Below are 15616 nucleotides of genomic sequence, written 5' to 3' on the forward strand. Positions count from 1 at the left end.
AAGTCCGCATAACATGCTGTGCACTAATTCCAGTTTACCACGCACACAGGATGTCCACAAACACTATGTACACCATTCTGAGCACATGCGTGCGCAAATACATGCAAACTCATATTTTACGTGAATTACGTATGTGAAGTCATTTAAACCTCCTCTTAAAAGGAAAAGCAGTATTAGGAAAATTAATAGTTCCTTATCATTGTCAATATAAAATAGTCAAACAGTTAACCACATGGAATAATTTCCTATTTCAATATTTTCAGTATTTTGGAAATCAAGAAAAAAAACCCTATTAGTATTTCAAGATTCAAGAGATTCAAGACAATACCAAAAAAATAAAAAATAAATAACTAAACTTCACCAGATTTGTGCTTTTTGAGCATAAAGACAAAGGTAAAAGTACCCAATAAAAATATAAATTTGTGTTCTAAAATTGTAGGGTTTTTTTTCCTCCTTTCCAAAAACATTTGAATATGACTTTATGGTACGTAGCCAATCATACTGTACATTTGAAAGCCCCATATGGAACATTTCTTTTAATCTTAGCAAGTTAAAATGTTATATTATCAATATGTGTAATTAATCTATCTATTGATTCAAAAGTAATTACATAAGGATGGTTTGGCTTTGACCTTTGACCTTTTTTGGAACAAGCACGTTGGATTAATGTCCTATAGTTAAAATGAGCAAATATTTAGCAAAAATACTTTTAGTGTTCACTTAATGTATTTTTTCTTATTTACTCTTACATGGATCATTTAGATGAATTTTGATATTTTTATTTTAAATTGGATAAAATTAAATAATACTATCAATCGGATTATCATAACGCTACTGCCCAAAAGCAATGAAAGCAGAAAGTAAACTTCAGGCGTGCAATATCGACAGTAAAAGTGTTAATTTTTTTTTTTTTTTTTTTTTTTGCTGGGGCTGCACAGTGACAAGGGACTACAGGATTTTGGCAGGCTGCTTCGGGACCCTCCTAATTAAAACTTACTGAATATTCAAATGTGGTGTTAGCATAACAATAGCCGGCTGGCCAGCCTGGTTTTAAATGAGGCCTTTTGTTTTATCCCAGCTTTCTGTTGCCTCATTAAGCTGCTGGAGCTTAAGTTAGCGCGCTGACAGCCGCTAACCGAAGCGGAGGCCTCGGCCCTCACCCTCCTCTTTCTGCTCCTGGCCTCTCCTCCCCCACGCGCACTCCCAAGCCAAAGCCCCAGTTCCAGCTCTTCAGCCTTTGGTCTCTGCGGGACCGGCTCGCGGCTGCCCCTGCACATCCGGCCAGGCGTTTCTGCCACTGCTCTCAAAGCCCCAACAACTCTGCCCCCCCCCCCTTCTGCTACGCAGCGCGTAGCCTCCACACAGCCATCCTATGCCCGAAACCCAAACTCGGCCTTGCGAAAACCTCCAAATACAGGACACAAGAAGACAAACAACATTTGGTTATCACAGCGCTTCTCTCTGATTCGTGTGTTTCTCTTTTTGCCAACAGACATGGAGTGTAAACAAGCTGTGATACAGACAGCGAGAGTGAGACAGGGGGTTGGGGGGTAAAGTGTGGCTAGAAAGGAGCTTGGCACCGGATCAAGACCGTCGGCACAATGTGCCATCCGACAGCCAGCCACCAAACAAAGCGGTGCCACACCGAGCCCTGTGGCAGCGCTGAGCTGGAGAGCTCTGTAGCCGAGAGAAGCCGGCGAGATAAAAAAAGGAGGCTGCGAGCTGCAAGGAGAAAGGGGGGCCAAAAAGTATGAGACTTTGGAAAATGTAAGAAGTGTAGGGTTTGATTTCTTGACGGAGGCCGAAGACCTGCCAAGCGTCAAGCATACAGAGGCCGAGTGTTGGTGAGTTTTTATACAAACAGAAGCTTTGTGGAAGCACGCTGAATTCACTCCTTTTACACGTTGGGTAATGAAAATAATGGATTTTTTTTTTCAAATTCAGTAAAATAGCCTACCTGAATGAAATCGCATAAAACAAATTTGTGTTGTCTCTCATATCAGCTTTTTGTTTTATTAATTATGGCAATTGCTTTTCTTTTTATTTTGTTTGTCCAAGATGAATGACAGTGTGATCTCCATCGGCCTTTTAATGCCAAAATGTGCCAGTGCAATACGTTGAGAATTTGTACATCCCGATTTTTTTTAATGGATGAATAATTTTTCTAAATGTCAGGTTGTAAATAAACATGACAATTTATTTCCTTCTAGCACGAAAAATGGTGACATATATAGGGGACAGATCTGAGGAGAACTAACACGTTCCTGACAGGTGAATGTGTAGAATATTACAACCTTCCATCTTAATTAACACCTCTCAGCTTTGCAGAAATTGTTTGAGAAACCCGTGAAATTGATCTAGTTTCCACTCAAAGTCTGCCCTCTTTGCCCCCAACTGCACTCTATCCATTTGCTGGTTTTACGTGAGGGTCAAAGGGGAGTTTAACAGGTTCATTAGAGTTCAAACACCTCATAACATTATTAAGGCCTTTTTTTGACGGGTAATTCAAAATTAAAATATAGCCAGGGTGTTATTTGGGTGCTGAGAAAAATCTGAAGGGACAATGAGCAAGAAAAAATTGAACAACAAAATAAGGAATAGCAAATAATACTATACTGGCATTATTTCACCGGTTACAATTATTTTTCAGCAAGTATAATTTCGGGGCAAAAGGAAAATGCGGCATTTGATTAATGCATTACAAGGCCAGGTTGAGATTACTGTTAATCATAAAAATATTGCCGTTTCAAAAATAAATACATACAATTAGAAAACTTTCTCGATATTTTACACGCTAGTACCTCCAGTCGACGGCAACAAAAGCCATGGTCCTTTGCCCAATAAAGCTCTTATCTATTTCGAATTGCACGTCCATTTAGATAATTTGAAATAAGTGAAGGGGAGTGAAGGGAAAATAAATCTGCGGGTTGGATTATTCCGATTTAGACTTGCGAGCTTGATACGCAAAACTGCTAAATGATCTAGAGAAACGCAAGCTCGGCAAACACGCTAGATTTTACGTCCTGTCCGGAACTTTCCCCGTCACGCACACACGCGCGCGCGCACGTGCAAACACGCGCGCGCGCGCACTTGAACTCGTCCCAATAACACAGAGGGCCAGCAAGAAGTGACAGGAGCACCTTTGACGCGCTCCAAGTTAGAGCGTGAACTCAACACGGTTCACATTCACACCTCCTCGATGCTCACGTGAAAAAGAGAAGACAAGAAGAGTCCTTACCGCTTTGCCATTGTAGTAGTACATCAGCGAGCTGCCTGTCATCCCCGGGATGGTGTACGCACAATACATCGTTCCTGGCCTCCGCAGAAACAAGTAAAGCTCGACTTCTCCCCTTCTCTCTCAGCGCTTCTTTCCTGTTTACGCGCTGTCTCACTCTATGGCTTACAATTTTTTTTCCCCTGATCGCCTGCTGTCCTCGCGCCTTTTCCGCCCGAGCCTATTTTCTCTATGGAGCGCGCTAACTTTGTTATGATGTCAAACTCTTTCCCGCTCCGCTCGCGTGTCCCTGCCTGCGCGCTTTTTTTCGGCCGACAATTCCTTCAGTTGCATTTTCCCATATGGCCGAGCCGAGGCGCGTGGAATATGCAAAGTGGGCAGGGAGAGAGAGCGCGCGGGGTGCCCCTCCTCTCTGCCTCCACCCTCCACCCAGTCCGTCGCGCGCGCGCGCGCGCCGAAATAAACTCGAGCGGTTTAAACCTGCACGTAGATACGCGCGGGCACGCGCACGGTTGCCTCACTCCACTCTTTTAACTTTCCACAGCGAAATCTGGAAACCACCTCGCGTCACCCCCCCTCCGACTCCCTTTGAAGTGGGACGTTCACTTTTTCCACTCTCCCTGTCTTTACTTTTATTTATCGCCGTTTCTCTTCTCTCTTCCTCCCTTCGTTTCGTAGCACTTCTCTTACACCTCCGACTTCCCTTTCACGCACTGTATCAGTTCCACTGATTTGGGATTTGGAACAATTTTAAAATATAAATGATTGGCATTTATGGAAATGGTATTCGCTAACTCAAAGCAAGGAGGTCGGTCGCTTTAAAACAATTTGCTGAAATGCTTTTCTTTACACGGGACATATTTAAGGTCTTTCGGCGTAACAGGAAATCCAGTTTTCACATTTGCAAAACAAATATGCTGTTAAATTGCCCAAATTAAAATGTGTGCAAAAAGTGCTGCCTTGTTTTTTTTTTTTTTCACAGTTTATTTCATCCACTTCTTGCCTTCTCACAGTGTTCTATTGCCATTGAATTTTAAATAAGAAAATATTAAATACGTTAAATTGAAAATCTATTGGCATCTGTTTTAAAATCAATTGGAATCTGTTTTTACGCGAATACTAATCTGATTAATTTATAATAGCAATATATCTGTAATATAATGATAATACCATATATATATATATATATATATATATATATATATATATATATATATATATATATATATATATATATATATATATATATATATAGTATTGTGTGGACTATTTTTAATTGCGAAATACTTTTAATTGTTCTCATTTCAATTGTTTCAAGTATGAGCAGTAATGAGGCAGAAAGAATGTCAGAGTTTTTAACAATACAGCATGTTATTGTCACAATTGACATTTGCCTTGCAACAAAGTACAGCACCACCAGTAAAGTTCTATCATATTTGAGGGGGTGATTATGGAATGCCATTATTCCGTCATTTGTCACAAAGTGAGTTTTAACAGTCATTTGTGATTTTTTCTTTTTTTTTTTTACACATTTGACTGTTAAGAATTACAGTGTTACTTAACACTGAGTCAACCTAAATGTTGTTGATAACCCTGCAACAAATTCCTTCTGATCAAATTCACTAGTATCCGTTCAATTATGATCTTACCATTAATGTCAATATGTGTGTGACATGAAAATCAATTTGATATTATCCTGTTTAGAAAGTAGTTACTCAGTGTGATTGAAGCCAATGATTTTTTTTTTTTTTTTGCTCACGATTTGCTTACCGTGTTTATATTCTAGTTATTCTAATTAATCTGACACAAACTGTGAAGAGTCTATCTCGTCTCGTTGAATATCAGCAGACAGAGGCAGGATGTGATTAATAAGACAAAGGTACAGTTGTTGACTTTTGAGAAATTACTCACAAAACAATATTCAAATGAATCCACTGTGAGGAAGAAATACTCAAAACCAGATTCAATTATGCAATTTGTGATGAGAAACACCATCTGTTTTTGTTTTATGTATTTGGTCCTTATTTTTGGTCTTTTTAGTTTTATGGTCAAATGAGACATAGGGGTTTGTTTTCCATGACCTTCTATTTTTCTTGAACAATGAAGACAAACATTTCGTATAAAGGGATATTGACAGCATGCTTAAGTAAATTTTCATTGGTCAGATGTTTTTATGGTAATTAAAGGAATGCTTAATTCTAAAAATCCACTGTAAGAGTGACTGACATTCAGAGTTGTGTGGATGCTAGAAGCATATAACAAATTTACTACAAAACAAACCAGGTCTTGAAATGTATGGCGTTATATTTGTGCCACAATTGCGATCGCGCAAAAAAAAAAATGAGCGTAGAAAATAAAACGGAGCGAGCAAAACAGATTTTGAGCACAGATAAAAAAAATATTGAATGGAAGTTCCTCGCTCAAAATTCCTTTTTGCTCTCTCGCGATAGCCCTCACTCGGAACGAGCAAACGAGAGTGCGTCAACAAGGACTTGGGCTGGACAATGTAGACTTCTTTGGAAAAAATGTATGGGCATTACTTTTAATATTATTATTATTGCTGTATCGTATCATTTAACAGAACTACCTTGTTAGTTTTTGTACTTTAATGATATAAGCCCACCTCCTCTCGCCCAAGTCGATGTGATGCACATTCTTGAGCAATGAAAATTAAAGCAAAGCCTATTACACACACATACACACAAATATAGAAAATCAATTAGCACAACAATAATAGAAGTCTGTTGTTGTGAATTGTAAGGTTCACAATGCTGTGATAATATACTCTGAATGGCCCATGCAACCAGTGAAGTTTGTTTTATGCAAGGCTCTTACTCCATACAGGAATCCTCTGATAGCAGTGTTTTCAGCGACAAAGGAATGTAAATTGTCAGTATCGGTGGCAACGCAAGATGGCCGCCTTCTAATTTCATCTGCAGGATGCAATGTGCGCCTGGCATATTGGCAGATGACCATTGGAACTTCTAGTTACACAGAAACAAATGACAAAAATGGATTTTCTCATGACATTTATGCAAGTGCAGCTTCTTCAAAACTTTTTTTAATCGACTTCTACTTAATAAGTAATGGATATCATCTTTCTAGCCATATGTCACAGTTTACAATAAAATATCTCCTCGATTTTGAATGGATGTAATTACTGTAGTTATGTGCGCGCTCTCTCTTCCTGCTTTGATATTATTCTTCCTGTTTCTCTACAAATGCCTCTGAGAAGCTGATAATGCGCATCAGATGCACTGATTTCACATTGAACTTCGGGGACTTGCGCAAATCTGAAAAGAAGTGTTAAATTAAAGAAGCAGATGCTTACTACCTATGCTATTATCCTACCTATAATAACCAATCTGTAAAATTAATAACACCTATGGAGCCACTTCTCATGGTTCAATGCAAACATTTTAAGAGAAACTTTCCTAAAGAAAGCCCGCGTAATCCAAATCATATTATGTGGCAATGGTTTAATATCAATCACCTCCCAAACTTACAAAATGCTGATGGGATTACTTTGACATCACCCAAAATGTGGCAGAGGAACCACATAAGGGACCGTTTTGACATATAAAATGAGTGGGTTTTGACAAGAATAAAAACAGGAAAAAAAAGATGGAAGTAAAAATGGGAGACAAACAGAAGACAGATGTACTTGCAGTCACCACAACAGACAAGGCAGCGTATTAGTCTCCCTAAATTTCATTTTAATATTACCATCACTCATTCTATGAAAACAAATAGTAGACTCCAAAACAAGCTAGCAGACCTCCCAAACCCCTCTTGCTCTCCTTCTCTGTCACTCGGGCTCTCTATTGCTCCCCTCTCTTCCTTTGGCTTTAATTTGATTAAAAAGCGAGCTGCAGGAAGGGGAGGGAGGGCTGATGCACATCTAATAAGTGGACCATCTGTCTGCAGCACTGGCAGCCTCCCAGCATTGTACCCAACCAGACTGAATGGGAAATGAAGAGCGAGATAGAGGGAGGGAGGAATGAAGATCAAGGGGAAAAGTATATAAAACCCAAATTAAAAAAAAAAAAAAGGTGAACTGGTTGAAAAAAAATAAGCAAAGGCGCATTTTCAGTTCTGTATAACGACTGCCTGCATGGTCAACAAACCTGCAGGAGCGATGGCAACCAGTTAGAAGGACAAACAAACGAGAAGGGCAAAGGGACAAAAATGGGACCAGGGAGAGGGGCAAAAAATAAAGAATGAGAAAGAGAGAGTGACGCAAAATAGTAAATGAAGGCGAGACAATGAAAGCAAGACATGATAAAAGGGAAAAATATTGTTCAGTGACGGAGAAATGAAATCATTATACAATAACTGAATGGGGGAAAAAAAGAAGGGGGAGTATAAGCTATTACACAACAAGGGAATGATGAAGTTGGAACGTGTGGATTTGTAAGAAGGAAAAAAAATCAGATGAGGAGAAACAGACAGGACAGCCAGCGACAAGTATGGGACTCCATACTCTCTTTCTCCTTGTCTGCCCACCATCCCTTCCAACGCTCCAATCCTGCGTTAGCTCCCACTGTGCTGTCCCACCCTTCCCTTCCCTTCCTAATCCCTCCTGTTTGTTGTTGTGAGCTTCCTCAAACTGCACCTGTGTTTGTGCTTCTGCTTCCCCCTCATTCCTTTCCTGATCTGCCCTCACACGCTAAGCTTCCTCTTATAGTCCATCCTCCTCTTAGCCCTTCCAGTTCCAGCACCCGCCACTATTACACACGCTTCCACTTGCTTCACCATTGGTTCATTCTGGTTTCCAATGATCTCTTCCTCCTCTTGTACCCCCCACACAAAAATAATTTGAGACAGTCTTCTTTATAGCAAAACGAAGGAAGACAATTCTGGCAGATTACTATTGTACATTAACCTCAAACAAACAACCTTAATACCGTTCTTGGAACATACATGACACAGACCGCCAGCTCTTCTTTTCTGAATAAAAAACAGCTCTATATTTTTCCTTTGTTTATGTAAATCCTGCCTAAAATTTTTGCCAAGAGAGACAAATTTTGGTAAGGTGAAAATATATTGGACCATTTAGTACAGTGGTGTCCAAAATGCAGCCTTTGGGCAATTGTGGCCCACCATGCATTTGTCAGCGTGCAACTAGTGAAAATGAAAGAAAAAAGAAGGGCAATATGAAAAGGGGGGGTGGGGGGGGGGTGGGGGAGCCCACCCTACCATACCAACAAAAAGTTAATATGTACATTGTAGTGTCAAGCTGTTTTCAACTAAGTAACAACAATGGATTTCACCAATTTGTGTTTGCTCTCTTTTGACTGTGGAATGCGATCACTGTTCAGTGCAGAACTAGACTAGGTCACCCTGGAATCTTAAAATCCTAAACTATATCATCTTAAACAGAAAGTTGTTGGGTAGCAGTTTATGTAAAGGAAAACAAAACTAAAAATGATTTTGTTTGCTTGATTTCATCTTAAAGTCAAACAAGACCTTGCATCCATCTGTTTCTCTGTTCACAAAAATTTAGACAACCCTGATTTAACGGCTACATATATATATATATATATATATATATATATATATATATATATATATATATATATATATATATATATATATATATATATATATATATATATATATATATATACATACACATACACGGTTCCTGGATTTTCAGTCAAAGTCTGAAAAAAGTCTTTCTTGCTCCATACTTTGCCATTTAACTTTGAATTTGTTGCTTAGATACAACTTGGTGGTGCTAATAAGCTCACTTTAGCTGTCAGTTAGTCACAAGAAATCCAATACAGTTATGATAATGAGGTTCTCCCCGAAGCTATAAATAATAAGGGGTTGTTTAATTAAAGGCACATAAAAATAATTACAAAGTGATTGTTAAGTAATTAATGAAGTATTTACAAGTAGGAAAATGGTCTTTTTAACACGAATAAGTAATAATGTAATGTTCATATTTTTCAGTCGTGCTCACATGTCAATGGATGACATTAATTGGTGGCAGAATAATGTCTGACACGGCAAGTGCAATGAATTTGTTTATATGCTGTACAAGACGAAGAGATTGAGCAACTAAAAGAAGATTGTGTTTTGCTTTTTTTGCCGCACTTTAATCAGGCTTAAAAATAACGTATGGCCTCAGCTAATTTTCCTCGAAATATAGACTGAACAGTAGACGAGTACACAAAAGTGTTTGGAGAGGGTGGGTACGTGTGTCTGTGAAGTGAGTCTTTGAGAGTCTCAATAAAGTGTTTGTGTGCGTGTGTGGCATCCATCGGAAAACTCAGTGAGCACAGAGCCGAGCTAGAGAGAGGCAAACGCACGCTGCTGCACGCTAATTATGTATGCATGATTTAATCTGCAACTCAATAATATGCAAATATATTCATATGTTAGTTTCTTAATTAAAAATGCAAAGCAGCCCTTATGGTGATTTTTCTGTGATTTTCCTTTCAGCCTAACAAACGGAACATTTTGGGAAATTCTACAAACTGGAGGGGAAATGCTATGGTGGGGGTTAAAAACAAAAAGGAAAAAAAGTGAACAACTTCCTCTTGTAACTTGTTGAATGAAAACTAATGTATGGGAAAACCTGTTGTGTTTGTAAGAAACTTTTACCTACTTGTGAAATCACATTTGATGTCGAGGAAACACATATTTAGTTCTTCGCATGCAGAGAGCGTGTTTTGATCGGGATGGAGATTTTGTCAATAGTCAATAAACTTTTCACATATAACCTTTTTGGTTGTTCTGTTTTTGTTGTTCTTAGTGCGTGTCTGTTTTACTTAGTCCTGACTATTCCTGCCATCATGTATCCCGTCCATACCCTACCCTACTATATATATATATATATATATATATATATATATATATATATATATATATATATATATATATATATATATATATATATATATATATATATATATATATATATATATTAGCTTAATTTACTAGATAATGGAGGTATTTCTTTAATTTCTTAACTTTTATTTGCATCTACTGGCTTACGGCCAACCAATGTGATTGTCACTGACATCAATTTGCATACAGAACGATGGCGCATTCATTCATATCATACCTAAAAAGCAAAATAACATGAAAGTCTTTACATACTTAACTATTTTAAATATTGGTTTTTACTTTATATGGTTGTGCAATTTATTTTCAAGGACGATAAAAGCACAAAGAATTAAACAGATAACAAAATAATCCATTCCAGGGTCAAACTGTCACCGTCATAAAACGTTGATTAACTATTAGGCTGTTTAATTCTTTAATATTTCATCTTGCCATCCAAGTGTAAAATTAAGATTGTCAATGTCAAAGGTATTATAGTGATGGAATTTATGTTGCAGATGTGGCACACGTCCCATTTAGTAATGTTCTGAACCCGAAGTTACCCACTGTTACATTTAGAGACATCTGTCTTTTTTTTTTTTTTTTTTGTACCAGTTGTCCTCATCAAGGTTGCTGGAGAGCTGGAGATTGTTCCAGCTGACATACAGCAACAAGAAGCATTCACAGTCACATTTACACCGACCAACAATTCTGTGTCTTCAATCAAGCTACCATGCGTGTATTGGAATGTTGAAAGAAGTCAGTCATTTTTTTCTAGCAAATGATTATGCATGTAGACTTTCAAAGCACTTAATTGGAAGGTTCGCTGTTATTATCCTGGTAGTTCCATTTTCCTATTAATCTGTACACAAGGATGTTGTGTCATTTTAAGATTTTAAAAAAGGGGGGCACACACTGTTGCTTTTATGTTCCTTTGATTAAAAAAATGGTAATAATGACTGGCCAATTCGGAGGGGGAAATTTATTTGCAGAGACATATTTAGCAGCAGTTACAGCTGTAAACATCATCAACTGCTTAACAAGTGCTGCAAATAATCTCATGTTTTTTTTCCCTCGGATCACAAATTCTCGAAAACAGCTTTTGACAGCTTGTCATGTTAAGATCACAGAGCAATTAGCTGTCAGCAGGCAACACTCTCTGAACACTTTGCTGGTGTTTAGCACAAGGTAACGCTCAGTGAGAGCTTATCATCGGGATAATCAACTGAAAGGGGAAAAACAAAGCTTTTACTTTTAGTATAAAGATAACACTGTTTCTGACATGTTGACTAAATTGACAATAAAAAAATCTGAGATGTAAAATTTTGTTTTCTACATTCTAAATAAGACAATGCATGTTGAACAGCATTTGTTTAAGTAACCACAACCACGTTTTGATATGTGTGGGTTTCAGTAAATGTTTCCATACGTATGTGCCTCACAATACAGCCAAATGTGCTCAGGAATGCACAGTGAAGATTCACATGTGTGACAGGCCTTCATGCTGCATATGTGTGTGGGAGAGAGGTCTGTTTGGATGACACAAGGACAAAAAATATCTCCAGACTGAGATGGCTTCATTAAAATCCAAAACAATTTTTCAGTGAGGTGACAACAAACTGTTAACCAGGCCTAACGTGAATCTCAAGCACTTTGTTGGCCACATTGGTAAAATATAAATCCGTCTGTCTGATGTGTTTTTATAGTTTTGCTTTTATATTCCAATTCATCCTACAAGAGCAATGCCATTTATGAACGGGAGACATTTAACTTGATTCAGCAGAATAGACAAAAAAAAAAGTGATTCTTTTTCCATGGCCATTTGTTGCAAGGTAAACCATGCCAGTTATATCCAAAAGGCTGATCAAGTGGTAGACAAGGAGCTGATGGCATTGAGCCCCTAAACAGAGATTTGGCATAAGCATTCTAGTTTTGCGATAATTAAACTGAAAAAAAAAGTAAAAAAAAATATTCAAATAGGATTTATGAATTTCGCAATAACTTTGGTACTCTTTATTAAGTCTGAAACAGTAAAGAATCCGTCAAGCAAAGAGGTATGTCCCTAAATATTGCCCAGTGCTTCTCAAAGAGTGGGGAGGGCTGCCTGGGGGGGGGGGGGCGCAAGGTGATGAATCTAAGGGACACCATCATTCCGGCATCTGACCTTTGAGAATGAACATACTCCAATTTCATATAAATTCGTTTGAATGTAAATGATTAAAATACATATAATTATTTAGTTAAAAAAAACTAACTAATAGCAACATACAGTACACATTAAATTTTGTGCAAAAGCCGAAGGCAACGTTCAATCAGCCCACAAGACCATTTAGGACTAAAATATAAGATGAGCCTTTATTTTTTATTTTATTTTTCTGTGGTTTATTTCAGCAGATTCCCAGCAACTGCTGATAATTGTACATCACATGTCATGGAGGTGGGGAAGGTCAGAGAACCTCACTTAGCTACTGTTCATATTTGTAATCCATCTTTAGCATACACACCTTTTACAAGACAAATGCATTAGTAATCCAATGTCTGATACATAGATAGTGCCAAATTAACAGCAAATAGAGCACAACGCTAAGACTTGGATTACAACAAGAGGTGACATGTAAAGGCAAGGAAATTACCTTGATGAACAGTACCGAGGAAAGAGCAACATTAAGTGCCACCAAGTTTTAACCCAGGATCTTAGTTAACTTGTAGTTAGGATATGCCACGACTCTGTAATGCCTAAGACTGCCTGAAGGGGGCATGGTGGCTCACCAAACAATCTGTCCTGCACCCCATGCCCTCCAACCCTCCATCATCCCTCATCCACCCGTGGACCACTGGGGACCGCTGGCTGTTCTACTGTGCCTTCTGCAAGACCTGGCTTAATTTAATTAACGCTGTCAACTTTAAACAAACCCCTAAGTGTATGTGTGAGTGTGTGTGTGTGTGTGTGTGTGTGTGTGTGTGTGTGTGTGTGTGTGAGAGCGAGAGAGAGACTAAATATATATATATATATATATATATATATATATATATATATATATATATATATATATATATATATATATATATATATATACTACTAATAATAGTAACAATAATAAAAATAATACAGATTGCGGAAACAAAAGATACAAATATGTCAATTACAGTGACATTTAATGCAGATAATTTTGGTTATCTCTTTCATTTATTGACTTATCGTGAACATGTGTCAGATATTTTGCATTCTAATCTTGATGTGCACTCTTGGTTTTATCTCTTTCCATTTTAAACCAGTGAAATGGATCGCCATGAGAGGAGCACAGTGAGAGAATTATACAACATTCTAATGTTAGTCTAATTTTCTTTTGATTACAAAGACATCCCACGTTCTTCTCTCATGTGTGATTTAATTGTTTCTCATAGTAAATCATTGACTCAGCAAACCGAAATTGACAAACAAGAATAAATGTGAAGCGTGGGGAGAAGTGGAAAAATAAAATAAAATTCCAAGGTAACCTCAATCGCCCACACAACCTTTTACCATCAGCAGCCAGTTTGCTTCATTTGTGTGACATATTTGAAGACCTAAACAACATATGTAAATGTAAGTGATATTTACAAATTACTGTATTAATTTAAATGTTCCTTCAATGTACAAAATTGAGTTATACACTTGTTCATCACTTATTATTGCAGCCATACAATTTTCAATGGAATACTGTATATACAGTAGGTGAAAATCAGATAATATACACACATATTTGCATTAATGAATGTTTTTAGCATTACCAATTGTTACAAATTATTTAGATGTCTGTCATTCTACAATCTCAAAACAAAGCCTATGTCTTTTTTTTTTTTTTTTTTAAATTAAAGGTGTTATTTTTTGAAAGGTGTAATACAGTGTTGAGCCAACAAGGTCACAGTTCAAACCTTGAATATCCGCCAGGCACTCGGAGTGTTGAATATATGGTGTAAAGATTTGACAGAAGCTATTTCTTTTTTTTTTTTCTAAACAGTGTTAACGATTTTCCAAAGTATCACAGTTGTCCAGTCAAGGCTAGAACAGTTTTGTATGAAACCTTATCGCATTACACAGCAAATAAGCTGCGTGCTTCCTTACACAAAGGCCACCAAAAGCATCAATCTGTGAAACAATTTGTGCTTCCTCTTCCCTTTCTCTCACACACTCGCACGAGCATGCACACACACGGATGATGTAGGCCCAGAGAGGAAGAAGCGGAGGAAGCAGGGACAAAGCAAGCCGAGGTCACAGAAAGCCGGACTCCTGCTGAGCCAAATAGGCAGCTGACACCATGCGCATTCAGCAGTCGTTAAGTGATGATTAATGAGGTCAGTGTTGGTGAATAAAAATAACTACTCGCAAGATTAATAGAGAAAACAAACACAACAAATCTCCACAAGTAAAAATGATAGAAGCAAAAAGCTGGATATGTTCTAATCAAGCCGGTCATTTTCAATACACACCAGCACAAACAACAACTCTTGACCAAAAAACAAAAAACAAAACAAGCTTCAGCAACACAAGATTTATAAGAAAAAAATCTTCACTCATTTTATAGAGAAGCAATAATAAACTAAGGGCAAAAAAATGCTTGACCAGCCTATATGTGTTAAGCGTATCTCCTTTTCAAGATTACAAGATTATCATTAAATCAGTAATCGGGAACAATTTAAGGAAGAGCAAGTTCAGCAGCAGTTCAGCCACTATCTACTGAGCAGTCCAATCAATTCTTGCCAATTCACTCTGAACAGGTTCAACTTACTGATTTATGGACAAATATAATAATTTAGAAAGTTAAATTCAATGCTAATATCGATTCAATTAGAAGAACAAAAAGACAATTGGGAAGCAATTTGTCATCCCTGTAGTAATCCTGTAGAATGATGATGATGATTATTATTATTATTTTCAACCCAAAACACCAATAAGCAACCTTCTCTCAACAACCAAACAAAAGAAAAAGACAGCATCAGCTATGACTTCTCTAACAACACAAAATTAAGGTAACAATTATATTGAGGCTTTATATCACTTACTGAAGATGGCAAGCCTGGAGGGACCTTCCGAACTTTTTTGGGATGAATTTCTGAAAGAAAAAAAAGATCAAATGAATGAATGAGGGTTTAACATGCCAATTTCTTTCAAAAAGATAGTTGTTGTTTAGATTGAATCTGGCAAGAGGAAAGCACAAGGGCACACCTAAAAACTGCCTGTCAGTGTATTTTTAAAGACTGCAAACAATGGGAACAAAATAAGATGGAGAAAATACAAAAGACTCACTACAAAAAGACTGGCTGTTTTTTTCTCCCTTTTTTGCTTTGATAAAAGAAAAGAGGTTATGTTTATATTAGTTTGGATTTTCTATTCTTTCAAAGGGAGCAAAGGAGCAGTCCATTAACTGGGAAGGGGAGACTTTGATGGAAAAATGAAAGAAAGATTTTTTTGGGGAGGGTGGAATTGGCCCCGGATCATTTGTGTGTGTTTGTGTGTATTTTTGTGTCCCATCGTGCCAAACATTACCAAGGCTACACTTACACATT

At 37.5% G+C, this 15616-nt stretch overlaps 1 protein-coding gene and 1 long non-coding RNA gene across 5 annotated transcripts in view; one reads left to right on the plus strand and one right to left on the minus strand.

The window, feature by feature from the left end:
- tcf4 (transcription factor 4) overlaps positions 1 to 15616 on the minus strand; it is a 172728-nt gene that overhangs the window by 62923 nt on the left and 94189 nt on the right. For all 4 annotated transcript variants that reach the window (XM_088434425.1, XM_088434426.1, XM_088434424.1 and 1 more), the window contains one exon: positions 15113 to 15162. In XM_088434425.1, the coding sequence (XP_088290551.1) occupies positions 15113 to 15162 (50 nt within the window). The remainder of the gene's footprint in view (positions 1 to 15112; positions 15163 to 15616) is intronic.
- Positions 1627 to 11028, plus strand: LOC148411445 (uncharacterized). The gene is made up of 2 exons (XR_015867898.1): positions 1627 to 1844; positions 10685 to 11028. It is a non-coding gene; the product is annotated as an uncharacterized LOC148411445 (long non-coding RNA).

Source organism: Hippichthys cyanospilos, chromosome 15 (genome assembly GCF_059441005.1).
Source record: "Hippichthys cyanospilos isolate Australia breed blue-spotted pipefish chromosome 15, RoL_Hcya_1.0, whole genome shotgun sequence".
NCBI lineage: Eukaryota > Metazoa > Chordata > Actinopteri > Syngnathiformes > Syngnathidae > Hippichthys > Hippichthys cyanospilos.